Source organism: Geospiza fortis, unplaced genomic scaffold (assembly GCF_000277835.1).
Source record: "Geospiza fortis unplaced genomic scaffold, GeoFor_1.0 scaffold98, whole genome shotgun sequence".
Classification (NCBI taxonomy): Eukaryota; Metazoa; Chordata; class Aves; order Passeriformes; family Thraupidae; genus Geospiza; species Geospiza fortis.
In genome coordinates, this window is record NW_005054306.1 from 9,204,260 (window position 1) to 9,225,138 (window position 20,879).

The 20,879-nt window shown below is 38.4% G+C and overlaps 1 protein-coding gene across 1 annotated transcript in view; it reads left to right on the forward strand.

Annotated features, from left to right (window-relative positions):
• Positions 1–20,611, forward strand: part of CLVS2 (clavesin 2) — a 56,435-nt gene extending 35,824 nt beyond the window's left edge. The window contains exons 3-5 of the mRNA XM_005418460.2: positions 4,842–4,952; positions 7,445–7,665; positions 12,351–20,611. Coding sequence (XP_005418517.1) covers positions 4,842–4,952; positions 7,445–7,665; positions 12,351–12,438 — 420 coding nt within the window. The 3' untranslated portion in view covers positions 12,439–20,611. The remainder of the gene's footprint in view (positions 1–4,841; positions 4,953–7,444; positions 7,666–12,350) is intronic.
• The last annotated feature ends 268 nt before the right edge of the window (positions 20,612–20,879 follow it).

Genomic DNA, 20,879 nt, shown 5'->3' on the forward strand with positions numbered 1-20,879 from the left:
ATGCCGTTTTCTTTCCTACCTTTGGTGAAAGTTACAGTTCGGTAGAAAGATGGGTGTTCTTTCCTGATATAGATGGCCGTGACTCTTGGTTCCTCTGGTAGTTCACCTCTTGGATAAGGAATGTGAGCTATTCCTTCTAGTCAGAGTCTTTCCATGAGTTTCCATAGTTTTCTCTTTAACATGCTAAAAATGAAGTTTAGTTGTGATGCATTTTGTAGAAGACAGAATGTTGAAGTTTCTTTCTAGTGGAGCTTTCCATTATGAAGATACTATTTTGGTAGTATCTTTTTGGTAGTATTTTTTTTCTCCCTGAAGTGCTTGACTTAGCAGAAAAGCTAAAAGAGGACTAAATGTATTATCTTGAGGAATAAGTCTTAAGTCACAGTTAAGATATTAATAGTTTTGTATGCTTTCTTTGAACTTGCAATTTTTGTTATGAAGATACAGCTGTTGCAGTTTTGACTTTGTAACCTCTTCTTGTCTGCAGATGTAACAGCCTGAATTCATCAGAGCACTCAAGTGCAGCCTTAAGTAAAGGGTGTGAGCATATTCATCATGTTTGTCTAGACTGTCCTTTGAGGGATGTCTCTAGACTGTCTGGAAAAACTCTTTCATTGCACATAAGGACAGCAAACCCTCAAAAATAACCCTAGAGCACACATGCCAAGCACTCTCTTGATGTTAATATGTGGCAAAATGTGTCCAGACAGTCTTTTTGCTGTAGATGTGCAGCATACTTTGAAGGCTCTGATGACAGTGGGCTGCCAAAGCACCTTTGGGCACACAGTGGACTCAGCAGTTTCTGAGACTACACTTCTAAAAGCTGTGCAAACAAATTTGGGTACAGTACTGAGTTCACCTAGGAAGGCTGCTTCATTAAAAGTAGACTTCAGAGATTTAAATGTCGACGTGATGCTCAAGGAGTGAAGAATGCTGTGGCCTTTAAGAAGTTCCTTTATTTTTTGCATTTGGTAAAGAGGGTCATTTTTATGATAACAGTCCTGATACTATTAAGACTCACATTGGTTTTCAGTAGGAATTTGGCACTTTCTTTCCATAAGTGCTGTTGAAAATGTCCTATACTGGTTTTGCTGTTGCTGCCTGTGCTGTAAGAGTTCCTTAAGGCCAAAATGGAGCAGAGGACCCTTGGTGAAACCCTGAAAGCTGGCTCAGGTGATGGCTGAACCCAGCACAAGGTGGAATGTGATGTCTGGCAAGTGGAAACCTGGCTTCTTTGTATGTGCCAAGGGTAGTAGCAGACAACAGCAGCCGAGCCCTTGGAGAGAAAGCTTGTAAAGATAGTTTGTATAAATTATGTTTGGCAGAGAGGGTAGAATTGGTGTGCTGTGAGTGCACAGAACCATTTCACAAGAGTTGGAAACCCAGCAAGTGATCGTTCTGTGATGCTGCTGGTGCACTGGTAGTCCCCCAGTGCTGCAAAGAGTAGTGTAGGGGTGTGCCTCTTCCTTGGCTGTTAGTTGTCACTTGCAAGCCTCGTGTCACGGGGCCTGTGGTCTCTGATAATAACTGCCTGCTTGTCTGTGTCTATGGCATGGCCATGTCACAAGCTGTGCTCACCAGAGAAAAGAAAAAGTTATGTTCTGCTGCTGAAACAGAGGTTACAGTGAATGTGAAAAAAAATCCACCCACTGTGTAGACATAATTAGTTTTTTTTTGCAGTTTGGTAATACCCCATCAGATTTATTACTTTTCCAGTCAGAAGCACAGCTCACTTTATAGTTGATCTCCATATCTTACCGTTTTCTGGCAAGAGATTCCTTTTACTTAGAATTCATGTGATTCATGGGTTACAGGCTCATCTGTTGAAGTACAGCGTGTCTGCAGAGGCAGTTGTGACTGCCACTGTGCTTGTAACCTAATCTACATAAATCCTCAGAAGAATCACTGATTTGAAAGAAATTCCTACCTGCTGTTTATGTAAGGATGACCATCTGTCTGGCAAATCCCCATGTGGAAATCAGATACATCTGAGAAGAGCAAGACAACCTTCTGACACCTCTTTCTCCAGCAGATGTAGGTGCTTATTCTGCTTTTTTATTTTTCAGCAGGTGCTTTTGAGATTTCCTTTTGGACCTACTTTCAGCAGCTTTTGAATACTAGTTTAAGCACTGTATACAGTGCAGGATCATTCTGACCAAATTACCCTTTCTGGTTTTTGCCACAAATTTTTGGGGGTCCTAGTTACACCTTAGGAACTGCTTCTGAATCTGGGCACCTTGGTTTGGTCACAGAGACTGATAAATACCATCTTCTTTAATTCCAGAAAATACTTTCAGAATTTCTGAGAAACACTGAAACAAGCTGGCTTTTAAGATCAAGTGGCATCTTCTGTTTGAGGATCATTCCACATATATTTGTGATCCTCCATGTAAATGGTTTCCAAGATGCAGGAAAAGATAGTAGATGTGTCAAAGCGGTAGTTTTTAAGGATAATCTTTTTGTCTGCTGGAAATTTTATATCTTTAAAAAGATACAGAGCATTCTGAGACCACATTAGAATACAAATGCCATTGGCAGGCTGCTCTGAATCTGTGTTTGTACATGCCAGTTTGCCTATTGAGATGCTCTTATTCACAAATTATCCTCAGTTTCTGTGTGACTCAGCTCTGCTGAGATTTCTGCAGCTCTAAGTGTGTGCTCTTTTGTGCATGGTATGCAGCATGGAGTAGCTGATTTCTTTGCTGGAGAACCAGCTGTGATAATCCAAATAAACACAACCTTCTGTAGATTAATTGTATCTCCTGTAAGTAAAGGTTAAGGTGTCATCCACTGATTTATCCTTCCCAAATGGATTTGTTGGATCACTATGATACAAACATAATTTACTGCCTTTTGCACATCATAGCTGTGTCCTCAGAATGATGTTTAGGGATTTATAATAGTGAACAGGGTGAATTATGTGTCAAATTACCAACTATCCTGTTTGACGTTTAGTTGGTGCTGACAGGAATTGTGCATTTAGCGGAATGAGGCTTCTGCAGCAGTCTTTTGATAGGATTGTTTTCTTTCTAAGCTGCTGTTAATCAAAAGTTTCTGGAGAAAAGCTGCAAAACAGACCATTGATTGCATTGACTTGTGCTCTGGCCAGCCAGATGTGAATAGTGTGTGTTGTGGTTGTCATCCTCCCTGTAAATTATTGTCAAGGTGCTGCCTCCTTGATGGAAAATCCAGCAAGCTGTTACAATTTGAAGGCAAGGGGCACCTTGCTGTAAAGAACCCTGGGTTAGGCATGCCTGACAAGATGTGGATGGATCCTTGGAGAGGAGTAAGTGACTTGTACTTTGTTATTCCCACAGGGATAAACACATTTGCAGAACTAAAGAGGTTCTGTGGATATGAAGACAGTTGCACTTTTTCAAAGTATATTCCTATCTGGAATATGGAAGATTTCCTTCCTGCAGTTTCTGCTTTCCTTTTGTGACAGTTCTTGATTGGCTGGAATAGTTTTTAATTCTTTTCTTGACCATTTTTTTGGTGTGCGCTCTATGACCTGTGCTTTAAGTGGCGCTTTGCAGATTACATCGAGGCTGCTGAGTGCTTCTATAGGGCCTCCTCTCTTGTCTCCAGAGGAGGCAAAATAGGTCTGTTAGCACAAAGCACCAGGTCAGACTATTTGATTGCCTCCTTTGAGCCTTTGATGCCAGTGGCACAGACCTGAAGTTGCCTTTATTGCATCCACATAGGAGGAGGTGTAGCTGGAAAGGATATCCTTGTTTGTTACCTGTATGGTCAAACAGGAGCTGCTGCTGCAGTGAGGAACCTGGTTGTGATCTAAGTGACTGCCATGGCTGCCTATGCTGTGTCACCTGATGATTTAAGCTTCAAATGAAAGCCATTAATTTAGGGAGTCTGTATAAGTAGGAGAAGGTTCTTCACTGAGAAGATTCTGACATAAGCCATGAAAACAAAAGGGAGCATGCATCAACTGCACCTGTTTGCACCTCTTTCCTCCTTCCTCAATGGTCCAGCTCTAGGAAATATAGGAGCTGGTTTATTGCATTGTTTGTGCATATGATCAACCAGGCGAAGACAAAATGAGGACAAGGAATTTGGCAATTGTATTCCAGGACAGAGTGGCTGTCCTCTTGAAATTGCCAAACCCTCTGGCATATTCTTTCGACTTAGAAATTGAAAATGCATATCTGAATCTTTTCCTAGTGAGTTATCTGCCCCTTGTGATTTTCAGCAAGTAAAAAAGAAGAGCCATTGCTTCAATACAGATATGCTATCCTTACATTTAAGTTCCCAGAAGGCCTCTGACTATGTGACAAGAATTACTGTCATGGATATTGCATAACGGTTTGTGCATAATATTTAATGCAGCCTCAGTTTTATGAAATATGGATAATATTGGAGACATTCTGAATAGTAGCTTAGATTTACACTTTCTTTTTAAGGAGGAGACGAGGGACATTTTTAGCACTCTTCAATGACATTGGAAGAGTTGAGATTGTTACTATTAAAAATGAATAAAATCCATAGAAGTGGAAAAGAGAAAAATACATTGTATAGATGGATTATGGGCAAATCATAAATGTTTAAAGCATTTCTGGAGGTTAGAAATGCTGTGCTTTTATTTGAATAGCAAAGCTATCTCAGCACACTTCCTCCACACTTATCCTGTCCAATGTGTGTTGCTCCGTGGTGTGGAAAGTTGGAACTCAGCTGAGAGGACGCAGTTTTGAATAATCTTTCTTCTTGTTATAAGTTTATTATTAGGATGAAGGCATTCAGAAAAAAAAAAAAAAAGGTGTTAGATGCATGTGCTACATATGGCAAGAATTGGCTCAAATTTTGTGTATTTGTTTTGTGGCACACAGGACAGCTTTCCAGCTCGGTTTGGAGGAATACATTTCGTCAATCAGCCGTGGTATATCCATGCCCTCTACACAGTTATCCGGCCCTTTCTAAAGGAGAAGACACGAAAAAGGGTATTCTTCTTTTTAATTGTCCATTTCCTGGCAGTCATCATCTGCTGATGCATCATACTCTAATAAAGCAGATTAACATAAGATATCAGCTTGCTATTGGTGGAAAATGTTTAAATATATCTGTGTTGTAAAGGGTACCTTTAACTGTTTTAGAAACTTATACAACATTATCCTTTAAGGACACAGTCAAGCAGTGCACTTAAATGTATTTTAAAATGTAAGCGTATGCTTGCTCCTGGGGGTTATATAAAAAAATACTGCCAACATTATGGTTTCTATTAAGTTTGTATTCAATTCAGTTCTGTTTAGTTTCTGTTAAAATTATTTGTATCTTTCTTTTAAAAACAGAGTTAGTGACTACAAAGTCCTTTCCTAGTGTGCTTTCCTTGACATTAGCATGAGCTAAAATACCCAGCTGGCATCTAGTAGCATTAGTTTGCAAATACTAATTTGAATGAAAACCAATAAAAGGGAATTTGTGTGCATGCATCTGTGCATAAGCATGAGCAGCCTCTGAGATGTTGCTGAATTTGTACCATTTGCATCAGTGCAATTAAATTAGAGCTTGGTGGTTATAGTGTATAGAATGATATTATTTGTGTAACAGGAAATTTGTCATCCAGGAAAACTCAATCAGCATCATGTACAACGGCACTACAAAGAACACGATTATTATTTTTTTTCAATGGAATCAGCTTCTTAAGCAGCTCTCTATTTTTTCTCCTCAAACACACTCTACAAGGCCACAATGATCCCTGGTGTTGAGCTGTTTTTTACTGACAGATTATGCTTGAGAAGCCTCTGGTATTTACAGATTTTGAACTATAGATCACAAAGCCTTTTATGTAATATCTGTTATAAATATGCAAATGAAGCCCCATTTTGCAGGATTCAGTTGCACTCAGTTGACTGCAGCTTCTGCAAAGAGCATTGTAGTGCCAGATATGTCTGAGGCCTTTTCAACTCAAGTGCTGCATATGCATAACTAGCAAGTAAAGTGCAGCTCATGAGAGGGTTGCAGCATTAGAAATAAGTGACAAGGCAGTTGAACATGGAGGCTTATCAGTTAGCATCTAAATTTTTATTTAGACACCTGAATCAATGGCATATATTTTCAGAAATGCTGACTTTTTACAACCTTTTTTGTCAATACCAAATACCTATAAAAAGTAGTCAGGCGGTTAAATATTGATTTAGAGTCCTAAACTTAGTGTCAAAATGTGACTGTTATGACCAGCACATAAAATTTAAAATGAGCTTTAAAAAAAATTATTAGATGCAGAACAAATGATTGGGGAAAATACCCCTCAAACCCAAGAGAATTCTCTTCAGATTTTTTTATCAGGCTTATTATTTATCTGTTGTTTTTATCCTGAATTATTATGTATTTTTTTAATTTGTCATGTAGATTTGCAAGTGATAGTTACATTCTGATAAATGCAGTCCTAGGCATATATACAAACAATTGCTAAGAAGTGAAACACTTAGCTGTAAAGGCACCATAAAGCAAATAACTTTCACCATTAATAAATGTTCTTTCACAAAAGGATAAATTCTTTTCTGAGACAGAAGAAAATCACTGGTTTTGCATGGTCATATTAACTTTCCTGGGTCCACAGCTGACTGGAAGGTGGTCTGAAGTAAGCAATAAAAGACAAGTATATATTTGGTCTTTGTCTTTCTGCCTTTTGAATTTAACTCTTACAAATTATGCTAAGGTGTAGCTGCCCAGAAGAGTCCCTGCAAGCTGAACTGGAACGTGAAAGATCTCTGAGAGGAAACACTAAAGCTGAATGTAAACACAAATACAAGTATTCATACCACGCCATACTAATATACAGATATATAAGTGTGAAGTATATATGAATATCAGTCTACCAAAATATTGATGGAAAATATCAAATAGTCCACCAGCTATTCCCTCAGTGTTGTCACAGTGGTTTGCTGTTATTGCTTACTTCATGTATTGTCAAGTATAAATGGCAGCTACTGGTAGGACTAGATTAAGGAGGAAAATATTTCCAGCACTGTTATCATTACACTGCACAATTTATCTTATTTATAGAATTCATGACTACATGCTGATAGTCAATATATATTCCTTGTTGTATATGGCGAATATTATTTTTAGTCATTTGTTATAATATTAATTTATTAACTTAATTCACAGAATTAGGGAGAGCAATTGACAAGAGATTAACAAGGCAGTTTGTCTAATATTTTGTCCATCTAGCTACCAGATGCCAGTTCTTGCCCTCCCTGAGTCCCTTTCCCTGCACACATTTTAAGTTATTTATGCTTTAATCACTTTGGAGATTTATGAACATAGTATGACCATGCTTAAGGCAGAGATGATGTGTACCTTCCTCTGCTAGCCCAACACAACCAGAATGTTTAAATTGTACAACATCCTCCTAATAATGATGATGTCATTTGGGCTTTGATGTTTTTTGGTGATATGCCTGTGTTTTTACCTGCATGCGTACATACAGATATTCCTGCATGGTAACAACCTCAACAGCCTGCATCAGCTCATACACCCTGAGATCCTGCCTTCAGAGTTTGGAGGAATGTTGCCCCCCTATGACATGGGCACGTGGGCAAGAACACTGCTCGACCACGAATACGATGATGACAGTGAATGCAACGCGGACTCCTACAACACTCCTGCGAAGGATATAGAAAAGGACCTCTCTCCCAAATCCATGAAAAGGTGAGTTAAAGGTACTGCTGTCTTCTAGTATTGCCATAAGGTTAACATTTGCCTTCTTCATCCTTTATGAAGCTGTAGGTAGTTCAGTCTACCATATAGGAAGACAATTGTGGTTTTTTTCCCTTTCTTAAAAAGATCAGTGTTGATGAGAGATCATGGCCGTGATTATTACACATGTGAGTTGTGAACTCAGTGCAGCTGATTTTTTCTGTGGTGCCATATAGGTTTGTATATACAGCACTGTCTTTGGAATAAGCTGCTATCTCACCTCAGCCTACAGTACTTATTGGAGGAACAATGCTAGCTGGAGTGAGCCTCCGTGCAGAGGGTAAATTTGGGTCAATTATCTTTCTGGGTGGTAGTGTTAGCTCTTATCTTCCTCTACCTCATAGCCCACTGCGTGGTATCCTATCCACCAGCCTGTAGATGCCAGGACATGTATGGCATCTGAACCATCAGTCACAGTGACTGCATGTCTGAGAAAGTAAGAGAACCAGGACCAAAACCAGTTCCAATTGTTATACTCAAGTTTGGTAAACATTCTAGCATTCTGATATTCTTCTCTTTGAGAAGGTACAATGTAATTGCTTGATGCGTTTTACCATTCAAAATAAAGTATAGGAAGAGCTTAGTTACTTTTCCAGTAGCTATGGAGGCAGTGGGGTCATTAACTTGGAAGGGGTGAATCTGATCCAAGTTTGCCAGGGCAGCAGGAGAGAAAAGGCTAAAGATTACAGCTGTGATAGAAAGGGCAGCAAAAAGTCAGAGTGCAGCTTATAAGGGACAGGCCTAGCAATAGATCAGAAAAGAACAAACAAGGCAGAAACCAATATATAAAATCATTAAAATTAAGTTAGGATATGCCAGGCTGAGTACTCAGTTTCAGGAGATAGTATGTGATTCAGAAGGGAAAGAAACTCTGGAAAGAGATCAATCAGGATAAAATATTTTCAGATTTCTCAGCCAGGAAGATTATTTCGGCTGGAAAATATTGCCTAGACTGGGAAGGATAGTGTGGTTTAAAAGGGAGTTATTTTTGTGGAAATAGAGGAGAAAACATAATATTGCTATAGCAAATTAAAAAAAAAATAAAAAACCCAATAAAGTTTAAGGATTTTGTGTTGAAAAAGCCTCCACTTTATTGAAGGTGGGAAATAGCAAGAAATTGGATAGGAATGAGCTAGGATAAGAAGTTAAAAAAGGTTCTGAAACTATATGACAGGGCTGCTGGAACAGCTGCAAACCTGGTCTCAAATTCCCAGTGAGGGAGCTTTGGCCATAAATTCCCAGAGCCTCCAAAATCCCCAATGCCCAGATATAGGAAGCTAGAAATGTGTAACTAACACAATTAATGGAGAAAATGGGACAGAGAAAAAGAGCCAGGGGAAGGGAAGGTGAGCAATACACTTACATATTATTTGCACATAATACAAGAATTGAGTCAAGAGAGAAGCTGTCTTAGAAGGATGGAATTAAGGAACTGAAATTCAGAAGTCTTTCTGCTGCAAAATGATGTTGTGAGACTAAAGAACTGCATCCAAGGGTGCAACAAAATAAAATATGAGAAGGCCTATGACAAGTCCTTTTGGAATATCCTGTTTGGAGCAGAGTTTTCCAGATTGTCCTGGGCAAGAATATTATTAAGTGGAAAAGCAGTGAGTTGACCAGATTCTTCATTCTTTCTCAAATAATTTTTATTCTCATTTACCTTGTTTATGAAAACTCTTTTGATACAGTGTTACACTTCAGTGTAAGCTTCAAATTGATATTCTTTCATTCTGGGTGAACTAACACAGTAGGAGACCTAGTGCAGAAAATAAACGTTGAAATCTGTATCTGTATAATATTATGCTAAAATTTCTTCACCTTCTATGTATTCTTTCTCAGCATGCATCCAGAATCTGCTGGAATCCTTGTTCCCTGCTGCTGGACATAAAAAGTACTAAGTAGACCTACTGTGCTAATACTAAGACTGACAGAAAGTCCCAAGACTTCAGTGTACTAAGTGCACAGACTCTGCTAAAACACGAATAGAAAACTTACAATAAAACAGATAAACTCTATTTCATTAAAAATTAAATTTAACTATTCAGCAAGTAATGGGTTGTTTCTCTCAGTTTAAACCCACAGTCAGTATATGTTAGTGCATAAATTTTTTAATATATGAAAAGCCATGACTAAGGCAATGAAAAGTGCTTAGCTTAGAACAAATTTCACAAGCATCTAGCAGATTTCCAACAATTATCTTGTTTAATTTGGCTTCCCATTTTAAAATTAGTTTACTTCCTGAAAGAATGTCTTTCTAAAACCAAACTGCTACTGAGAATTCATTTCTTTCTTACCCCCCATTTCTTTTTGCCCCAAGTGTTAACTGCTGACATTTCTCCAGATCTCCTTGAATTTTTGGTGAATTGGATGACCTCACATTGAAAGGAAGGTTGACTGGGAGGAGGATGATGGGTATAAGGAGGAATTAATGCCGCCTGTAGCACCGACCTCTGGGGAGAACTTGTTTTTGTCATCTGGCAACATTGCATCTGTCTCAGCAGTCAGGTTTAGCCTGTGGCTGTGTTCACCCATGGCTGTCATCCTGAGGCACCCAGCTGGAGACCTGCATCCTCCTCTCACCTAACCCAGCAGGGCAGGTGTCTGTGTTGATAAACTTTGCAGAGGAGCTGTGGTTTGGTTCCTCACCTCTGCAATGGGACTTTGTAGTATAACTGACCCACTGTGTTTTCTCAGAATATATTCAGTAATATCTGTAAATTTATCTGGGAGATGTAGGCAGTAGAGAAGGAGCTATAGACTTAAATGTTTTTCCTTTCACGTACCTTCATTTGTGAATTGCTGCTGATGAAGCATGACAGTAAATTTCTGTTTAAAACTGAGTGCAAACTATATCTCCTTCTTCTTCAAGGCTTTTGGGCATCTCAGTTTACAAACCATAGAACAGGATTTGTGCAGTTGAATTTTCACACCTGCCTTGGCACTGGGGGCTTTGGAGGCCCTAGGAATTTATGGGCAAAGCTTCCTCACTGGGAACTGGAGGCCAGGTTTGCAGCAATTCCAGCTGCCCTTCAACTCTCCCCAGATGAGAACTGGAAACCCTGTCTGCTCAGTCGCTGGCAGGCAAGGAAAAGGCTCAGTTTTAGCACTTACATCCAGTTGGCAAACCTTTGAAGTTAATTTGCTTCCACAGCAATTTTTATCATGATGAACTGGATTTTCCATGAGTGCTGCTTTCCACCAGCAAATTTTCAATCAGCTTCGCATTGGCACGGTACCTTGTGAAGATTTTTAAAAAAGCATTTTTGATTCTGTGGTTTAGTTTTCTGCCTGAGGAACTGACTAGTGTTCAGGATAAGTATTATTGTACACTCTTAATTAAAAAAGTTTAAATTATGCTTATCATAAGAGAGATTATAGTATTTTTAAAGCTAATTCTCTTGATTTTAGTATTAGTACGAGAATGGGATAAATATATTAGAAAATATCTTTGTGTCTAAAGTTTTCACCCAAGCTTTAAGTCAGATGTTTTTCTTGTGTTTTTGTAAGTTTTCTTTAAATTTTTTTGAGAAAGACCTTATCAGCCTCATTCATTGGTTTCACTGGAGGATGCTAGTTTATAAGGGGGGGGGATTGACTCCATGTGCTTATCTTAGGAAAGGTTAGAATTTGTAAAGGTTTTTCTCTGCACTGTGGCCCTCTAAATGGGCAAATCTGTAGCAATGCTGCAGGCACAGTGTGCTTCCACTGATCAAAAATAAATGCCTGCATTGTAGAGATGTACACATGCTCTTTAGTCATCTCAAATCTTTACAGAAGGAAAGAGAAGTAGGCATTTCCTGCTTGAGATTTTTCTCACTAAAGGAAACATCTAACCAGGGTTGCATTTACTGTAGCCCAGAAGCAGCTGCTTTTTTGATGAGCTGAGCCATGGCTGATGTGAGACCCCATCTTAACACTCCAGGATTTGTTTTCAATAGAACATTTTGATTTTGCTGGAGACTCAGTTTTCCTCTTTGCCTCTCACATATGGCTGTTGCAGGGCTCTGGTATCATGTTATGCTTCTGGGCTGAATCAGAGAATCTAGAGGAATGTTACAATCATCAGTGAATTTGCCCTGCCTTGTTCAGTTGACCTGAAAAGTGAGTTTGAGACATTTGTGCTGCTTCAGAAATCCTGCTAACCATGGCACTCTTCTTAGGTTTGACTTAGGATCTTGCACTGTTGAATTAAGATGCTATTCAGAAAAGGAGCAACCTGTGCTTCCAGCTGACACATCCTGCTAATTGCAGTGGGTGATTAGCCAGCTGGGTGGCTGAATTGTACCTTCTTTGCCAGCCCATTGCTGTATAATCTTCTGGAGAGACAGTGCTTAAGTCACTACTGAGGACTGCTTAGTTTGCCCTTGTCTGTGGAGGATACTCCCTGCTTCACAATTTCACTGAAGAGAGAATCCACTTTATTCCACCTTTTGCTCCCATATTTACAGATCAGCACTGAGCCCTGTTATCCCTCTATGAGGGTATTTCCTGATGATTTGCAATGATCAGATGCTTGGGTAATGCTGTACCCTTATTTTTAAACACTGACAGAAATTAAAATAAACAAAAGAAAGCTGAGGTTTACCCTCATTTGTCTTGATCTAGAAATGTCACATAAACATGTTGTCCCTCTGCAGGTCTCAGTCAGTTGTGGATCCTGGGGTGCTGAAACGCATGGATAAGAATGAGGAAGAAAACATGCAGCCTTTGCTTTCACTTGACTAACAGTTTTTGAGCATTGGACATGAACTGAGGTGGAAGGCACTGCCTCTCAGCAACAAGAAAATCATTGGGGAAGAGTGTAACAGCTGGAACCCTATTTACTCATGTTAATGTAGCATATTGGCAGCAGGTGTTACTATTCTGCCTGAATTCTGGAAGCCCTTTGGTGAAAAAGAAGTGAAGAAAAAAAAAGAAAAATAAAAAAAAGAAAAAGAATCAATAATTTATTCTGTAAGTGCCAACTTGTTTGTAAATACAATATAATCCTCCAACTTTACTTTGTAAGTTATGATAAACAAGTGCTATGGAAATGAGTGACTATTAAATATGTCTGTGAAGTGTACCATAAAAAAGAGAAGAAAACGTGCGTGTTCTCACATGCACACATGCACAGAAAGAAACATACTGAACAAAGAAAAACATCAAAGGCAGTTAAGTGTTGTCCTTTCCATGGGAAGCCAACCAGTACACTGACTACTGGATTTTCTTCTGCAATGATCACATAGTGTACTAAGATAAAGAGGGAATATAAGTGCTTGGGAGATGCTGTAATCAGTGCAATGTTTCCTAACTATGGGAATTGGTTTCTTAAATAACACTGGGGTCTAGGATTGTTATTTAGCATAAACAATGTGCATTGTGAGAAAGATCATAGGTGAACTGGAACCAACTCTTGGATAGCTTTGTCATTTAGCTGTATGGGTCTCTGAGGTTTCATCCCTAACTTTTCATTTACACAAGTAACCTGGCTTGGTACCCTAATCTGGGTGTTGTCATGTGGGACACATTGGAGTTACTTCTCTTGCATTTTGGGTGCACATCAAGAATATTTCCAGAACTCTTTCTCCCTTGGAGTGAGACATTAGTCCTCTAACTACAGTGGAATAACCAGTACCTGAAACTAAAGCCTGGCAGCAGAGGTTAGTCACTGAATCCTGTGCACTGGGAGACTGGATACATATATATATATTTTTACCAATCTCTGACAAGCATACAAGGTGACATTGTTAGATAAGTATATTTCATGGAAGGTTTATATGAGAAATCATACCTATTCAATGTACTTAGATATATTATAGATTGTATATTGAGACACTGTCATTATCAATATAGTAGAACTTTCCATAGATCAACAGCATCCCACTCCAAGCAAAGATTAATATGAATAAGTTTTAGTCAAGCATCTCAGCCTATAGTTTGGGACACCTTTGTTTTGGTTGTAGTGTAACTGTATATACTGAACATGTGCCATAATAGAGAAATACATTTTACCTCAAAAGGGCAACAGTTTTCACTAGGGATTGGGTAAATCTGCTGAAACATAGGGGCTGTGTGATCTCTGTGTGCTGGCTGATGTGTGTGGAGCCAGTGGCGTGCAGAGGTGATAATGTAATTTCTTATTAGGACTTAAATCGACAGTCAGAGTGGGAGGACACACACGGTGCCCAGCAAGACATCTGAATAGCTAAAGGCATTGTAAGAGCATGTTCAGGCAGGGCAGGGATTAGTTATGAAAACACTGACCACACTGGAGGTGATAGTTCACAGCAACCCTGCCTCCCAAGTGCTAGAGTTTAAAACATTTCCTCCATCGCTCCAGTGATAGGTGAAGTTTCCAAGTTACTGGTTGTAGGTCACCTCTTCTCATCCAGGATTACAGCTGTAAGATTTGGTACGCTGAGATGGGTTAAGAGCAGAGTGAGAACTTGAAAGTCTGTCGTCTCGAGTTGAGCTGTAACTCCCGTGGTGGCAGCTTCAGCATTTCTCAGGGCTGAGACGACCCTGACTCTTCCAGCATCACCCTTGATTAGCCCAGGCAAATCACAGATAAAGCTTTCCTACTTCACAGGTCATTAGCAGCACTGACAGTGCATGCCCTAATATGCCATCAGCTTGCAGGAACTTGTCTGAACAACTCCTTGCCTTTCTGCTTTCCTAATTCTGTTTTCATGGTATGTGTTAGGAAATGCAGAGAGGAAAGATATGGAGCCTGAACTTCTTATCAGTCTGTTCTAAAAGTTGTCAGTAGTAGAAACTGTCCTAATACTACTTCTGTGGTTTGAGAGACTTGAAAAAATGATCAGTTCTTATGTACTCTTTTATTCAGTTTCATTTTTCACATTCCTTGTGAAATCATGCTGTGAAGTGAGATGTGTCTCCAGTATTCGCATAAGTGCCATTTTTGAATGTATGTTATATATTTCCACACTTCTGGTTAGTAGAATATTATATTGCCATGGTTATGATTTAAAAATTCTTGTCAGATAAAACTAAAACATCAGTAGAAAATTTCTCCTTATAAGGGCTTCAGGATTTAGTCAGTACTCCACATTTACACAAGCTGTGACACAGTGGTGATCAACATCTTCATGGATTCTTTTACATACTTGGGCCAGACTAGTGTAAGACAGCAGGATGCTGATTTCAGAGTACACCACCTGTCTAATCACAAAATGCAAATCTGTTCCACTGTATGAAGCTTGAAATTTGTTTTGAAGCTTATAAATTTTTTGTTTGAAAATCCTTTATTTGTGCACTTAACTGTAATTTATGTAATATTTTCTGATGTCTGATTTCAATTTAAGATAATGAGTATGAATACATTTTTTCCAGAAAGTGAAAGTAGGATATATTATAATTTTGTGTAACTGGGACCTCATCTTTCAGTAAGAACAAAATTGCTTTTTCAATAAGATGCTCTCTCTTGAAGAGTTAGGCTACAGGTCATCTTGGCTGCAGCTTTTATTTCACTGAATCAAATTCTGACAGTGGTAATTGCAATTGTGACATTGAAAAAGAATATGGAAATGGGTAAAAGAAATAAATATATTTTACCTGCTCTCACTATTCTTTGAAGGCATTTCTCTTTTACATATCAGGGTACATAAAGGGTTCCGCCTTTCTTGTAGAAAATCTTTATAGGTAGTTCAATTTTTATTAGATGAATTTGGACTGAAAACTTTTTCCAATCTTTATTATCATAGGAATTGCTGTCTAATTTTTATAGCAGAATTGAAGTGCTAAAACCAGAATGCACATGCTTGGGAGGAACTCCTCTTAATTTCTTACCTTTCTTGTGTATTGGGTAGAATAAAAACTTGTTGTAATTATGCATGCTGATATGCATATAAAAATATCCTGCAATATAAGGAACTTAGTGGAGAAACTGGATATACCTGTCCAGCTATGTAAAAAAAAAAGGAGAATTAAAAAAAAAGTGTAAAAATTGATTGGGCTTTTGATAAGTTCTAAAAATATCCTCTTACATAATGACTTTTCCAAGACACAAATGTTTAAAAATATATGGAAAAATTATGGAAACTTCTATGACCAAAATCTGCTTGTAATCAGAGATGTCAGTAGACTCTTGGCTTTATAGAGACAGGTAATCAGACCCACTAAGCTCCAACAAATACACAGACTCCCTCCCAATAGTTATTAGTTGTAAAATAGTTTGAGATGTCTTTACAGAAATGTAAATTTACTGTATAGCATATTTAAGAAGATGTTTTGCACTCTACAAACATGCTATGCCTAGTCACAAACTGAAAACAGAATTAAAGAAAAGAAGAGTAAAAGGGGCCTCAAGAGGTCACTGATATGTGGAGGAGCAGATTCGCTTTAATGTCGCTCTCAAATGTTTTAGCTCAATACCTTGCATGGAATGCTCTTTGTATTATTTAATCACAGTCACAGCCAAGCCTAAGCACATTACCTGACAAAATTGTAACCTGACAGTATTTTGTTCATGCCTTTTATTATTTTCCTGTTCCGTTCGGGAAATTAAAGTTTGTCAAGCATCATAAGAACTACCATTTAGCATTACTTGGAAAACATTTTGCAATAAGCTTTGGTCATATCCCTGTTATTATATTGTTTCTGTTATGTTTATTGATGTATGTATTTGTCAAGTTTTTTGATGAAGTCATGTTTGAAAGAGCATGCGAGAGAGAAAAAAACCAAAACCAATCAGGCTTCAGGATTTTATTAAGAATATTAAAATGGGATTTTAGGGGGAGTTTGGATTTTATAATATTAAATTGCGTCTGGGGAATGCCCTGCTGAGCTATTAGCAGTGTTGGGTTCCAAGACAAATTTGGAAGATAAATATCAATGTGAAAGACAACAGCAAAGGTCTCATAGCATTGTACTGAAGATAACGCTTAATCACATTGCTAGCTGGATCAGGTCCCTCTAAGGAAAGGTATTTTGCAAGCAGACAGTGAGTGTGTACTACTGGTGGTGAGAATAGGTCTTTTGTCCACAAACTTCAAAACACTCAATGAAATTGAGAAAATAATAGTCGTCCCATTTCTCTGGTAGTAAAACAGGAGCAAGTTAGAGACATATATCAATGGAAGACATTTTTCTGTGTGGAAAAGATTACACTGATCACTCAGTCTGATTTTAACAGGAGATGTGTCCCTCTTCTGTGTAAGAAGGTCTTATTGATGATTCACTCACGTCTAGTTTCTTTAAACACTTTACCAAGAGACCTTTGCAAACCAGGGGTGATCTGCTTTCCTGTGGAGTTAAATCTGGGTGTACATTTAATCATTTCTGCTGAGGAGATGGCAAAGAGGGTGTATGTCCTCCAAATGAAATACCTTTCTTCCCTGTCTCATTCTCGGGAAAAAAGGTAGTTTAATGCAAAGACTCCCACAAAATGAAATTTTCCTCATAAAGAAATCCGTCGGGAACAAAACAAGATACTTATCTTACATTAACTATACAAGGAACATCAACATTTTGTTTAGAGGCATGCTCAGGTGACCCCAAATGACAGTGCAAGCCAGGTAGATAGAATCCCACGTCCTGTATTGCCTTGTAGCTTTGAATGATCCTGTGTCAAAATCTGTATTTAGCAGATCCCCTTGGACATTCCTTTCAGTCTGCATTTCAGTTTTCAGTTGTGTAGGAATTTTTTTCCTATCAGCTTTTGGGATCTTAATTTATTTCCTTCCTAGGTGTTTGTTGGCACAAAACAGCATTGACCCCTGTTGGATTGCATAATTTGCAAAGTGGTTTTTTTTTGTTGTTGTTAAAAAATAATTTGTGCAGCGCTGGGCAGTGGTGAAGTTGAAACATGGGTGAGAAGTTCCCACTTTTGTCACTCCTCCTCCTGTGTTTTGTGTGTGTAAACTGCTTTGATTGATAAAAGACATGTTAACACTTGCATGGTATGAATCTAAAACTAGAGAAAAAAGAAGTTTCTGCAGTGAGTTCAAAATATGAATTGATCAGCTCTTGCTGTGGAATCCAAAGCCAGGGGGAAAGCACTGCACACAGGGGAAATAGAGAGACCTCAAAGGAAGATGCTGACAATTCCTTATGGTACACGCTTGTTAAAATGTGGCCAAAGTATTTTGTCTGCAGAGACTGTGGTCAGCCAGATCTGTTCTCTCTGAACCACTGGCTCACAGTAAGTCCTCTTAAATAAAGGTTTGACAAAGCTTCCTTTTGTAGAGAATTCACTTCCAGTGAATTGACATATCTGTCAATTTGCAGTAGACAAATGGCAGGAGTTAATTAGGATTTTTATTTGATATGGAAATGCGGCTGTGATTCCTTAAAGAGGCTGTCGCATCATCAGCAACAAACAGCAGTGCCTAAAGGCAGGCATCTCAAATCAGGTCCCTTGGTTAATAAAAATTTAAGAGTAGAAAAAATCAAGGGGAGAGATAATAGAAGATGATAAAACACAATAATTAAAAAAACAAAACAGAAAGAAGCAAGCCTGCAGTGGAAAGCTGTATGAATGGCAAAAATGATGTGATAGAATTTGCATTAACACTTCCAAGTAATTAATCAGTAGCCTATTATGAGTCCCCCCTCTACATTATGAGCAGAGTTTCCATTTTTCACATGGTCTACCATGTATGGCCACAATGGATTTTCCCAAATCTTTAGAAAACGGGTTACCATGTAAATTAGTAGGTGCTGTAGCTGAGTTTGCGAATATAACTTTAGGGGTCAGAACAAGACAGCAGAGACACCTGTAGATGGGTCTCAGGAATATGAGAAGTGCTATGTCCTGCCTGAGTGAAGAAGTCATGGAAGGAGAAAATTAAAAGAGCCCTGTGGCTGTAAGGAAAGGTGGCAGGCCTCAGGAGAAAGCAACATTAGGTATTTGGAGTGAACTGGTTAACCATTTTAATTATGAGGGAGGCTTTCACCTGCTCAGTAATATTAGAGAGGACATACAAACCCCATGGCGCATCTGTCATCAGGAAGGAGAGATAACATGTTTCTCACTTTCCCACACAAACTCAGTTTGGATATATTTAAAGCTGATGCATATGCTAAACCTGAAGTGCCTCTGGTGCTGCTGTTTCCACAGTAGCTCTCAGGATGAGGGTATCATGTAGTGTGCAGAAGCTGGAAGGGCAGAGCCCCCCAACCTGTCCATAGGAAGAGAAGAGAGGGACGTATTCTGCAAAACCCTGCTGCAGAGAAAAATTTTTGGGAGAATTCAGTGCTTGCTCAAGTTGCAGCCTGCCTTGCCCTGACATCAGTATCAGCACCTACTCTGTGGAAAGCTGTGAGTGGAAGTGTTGTGGGAATCTCCCCTGCAAACCTCTGTGTCTTGTGCTAATTATGCAGCCTTCAAGCTGTAGCTGGTGATCTGTGTCCTGTGTCTTTGAACAGTGCTGCTGGTGATATTAATTGTAGCCATTAGTCACTCAGAGCGGAGATGATTTAAAAGAAACTGACAACTTTAAGCATTACACTTAATGCCTAAGAATATGAAATTGGTGATTGTTACAAGTAATGCCTAAGATTATGATAACTTAAAGACTTCTAGGGTTTGGTTGCATTGTATCCTTGATAGGACTTAGTGTAAAATCACTTTCCTTTCAGTATGGTTGTCCCTGACTTTCACATGCATTTTGATGCAGCAATGGTAACAGGAATTAACAGTAGAAAATGAAAATTTTCTAAAGCTATGAATATATTCAGAGGGACACATTTAGATTACCTGACAATAATAAGAAAAATTGTTTTGCAGTTTTCTAGTGTTCAAATTGAGAATAATGGCTCTTTTAAATCATTTGCTTCTCTAGCTCTTTCACCCTAAGGATTGCTGTGTGAAATGTGCTCTGCAAAACATTCCCAGCTTTTCATCCCTTCTCCTACCCTCTTGTGTTCAACAGCATCCTGTCTTCTGTGTGTGCTTTATTCTATGAATAACTGAAGAAAACTGTAAAAAAACCCAAACATACTGATAATCTGCAGAGTAGATCTTGAGGACCAGTATTTGAAATATTTCCCTTCTATAAATCTCTAGTTAACAGAGTGAGATGGAAAATGAGACCAAGGCCAACCACATCATAAAGGAATACAAAACAAAAGAGTCTGGCTAGAAGTGTAGGTGAAACAGCTCTTGTGATTTAAGATGTTACCTTCCCTGACTGTTAGCTGTCACTCTACTGCCCCAACTTTTAATCAACAACATTTTATATAAGTACTCGTGCCCCAGTGAAAGCTGTGCACAAATCATGTTAACTCTGTTGATTCTGCACTCATGCAAATACAAAATCACTCACATAATCTAATAATACAGCTCTGTTATGAGAATAATGATTAACAGCTAGTCGTGGTGGCATCTAAAATTGCAGATTGGCAATCTGTGCCTTAAGGCTCCTGTGATCTGTAGTACTTGCATAACAGTAACTACTGAATAATGTTCTTTTTGCATGCAGCAATCTACTTTGGAGCCTTATGGAAAATATTAAAGCATCATATCAAAATTCAAAATTAAATTGCAGGAGTAATTTGCAAACAATGCTTGTATCCTCAGGATAAAATTTGTTTGTTTCTCAGTTTAGTATTGTTAGGACTCAGGGGGTCTGAGATTTGTAAAGCCAGGACAAGTTTATTAATCATGTTCTTTCTCTGTAAAGTTTCAATTACTATTCTCTTTTCACAACTTGTCAGTTTGAATTTTATTATTGGACCTAGTGAAATGGTTAATTTTGGTCTGTTGTGTTCTAACCTAAAGTCTGAAGATAAAGCAACTTTGTGAAACATCACTCTTTATATTGTATATTTAAATATCATCAGTTCTCTGTGATCAATGGGCTGCTTTGGAGAGTGCTACTACTTTGAGTCATCATTGGTTATTGAGGAAGAATGACATTCTGTTAAATAAAATATGACCAAATGAAAATTAAAATACATATATATTTTTGTGTTTGTACATGGGAGTGTTTGTCTGGCTTCCTTGTGGTAAAACATATACGGAAGACATACTTTAACTGGATGAACTGCATTTTTTTTACCAAGGTATTGAAAGAAAAATACTGAGTGGCATGTCAGCGTGAAAGTCTGGTAACACTGAATGTCTCTTTCCACCCATCAGTAAGTTTTAGAGAGTTAAAATATTTCACATTTACAATACCATTTTGAACTGTCACTTGGAAGTCTCTCTTATCTCACAGGTG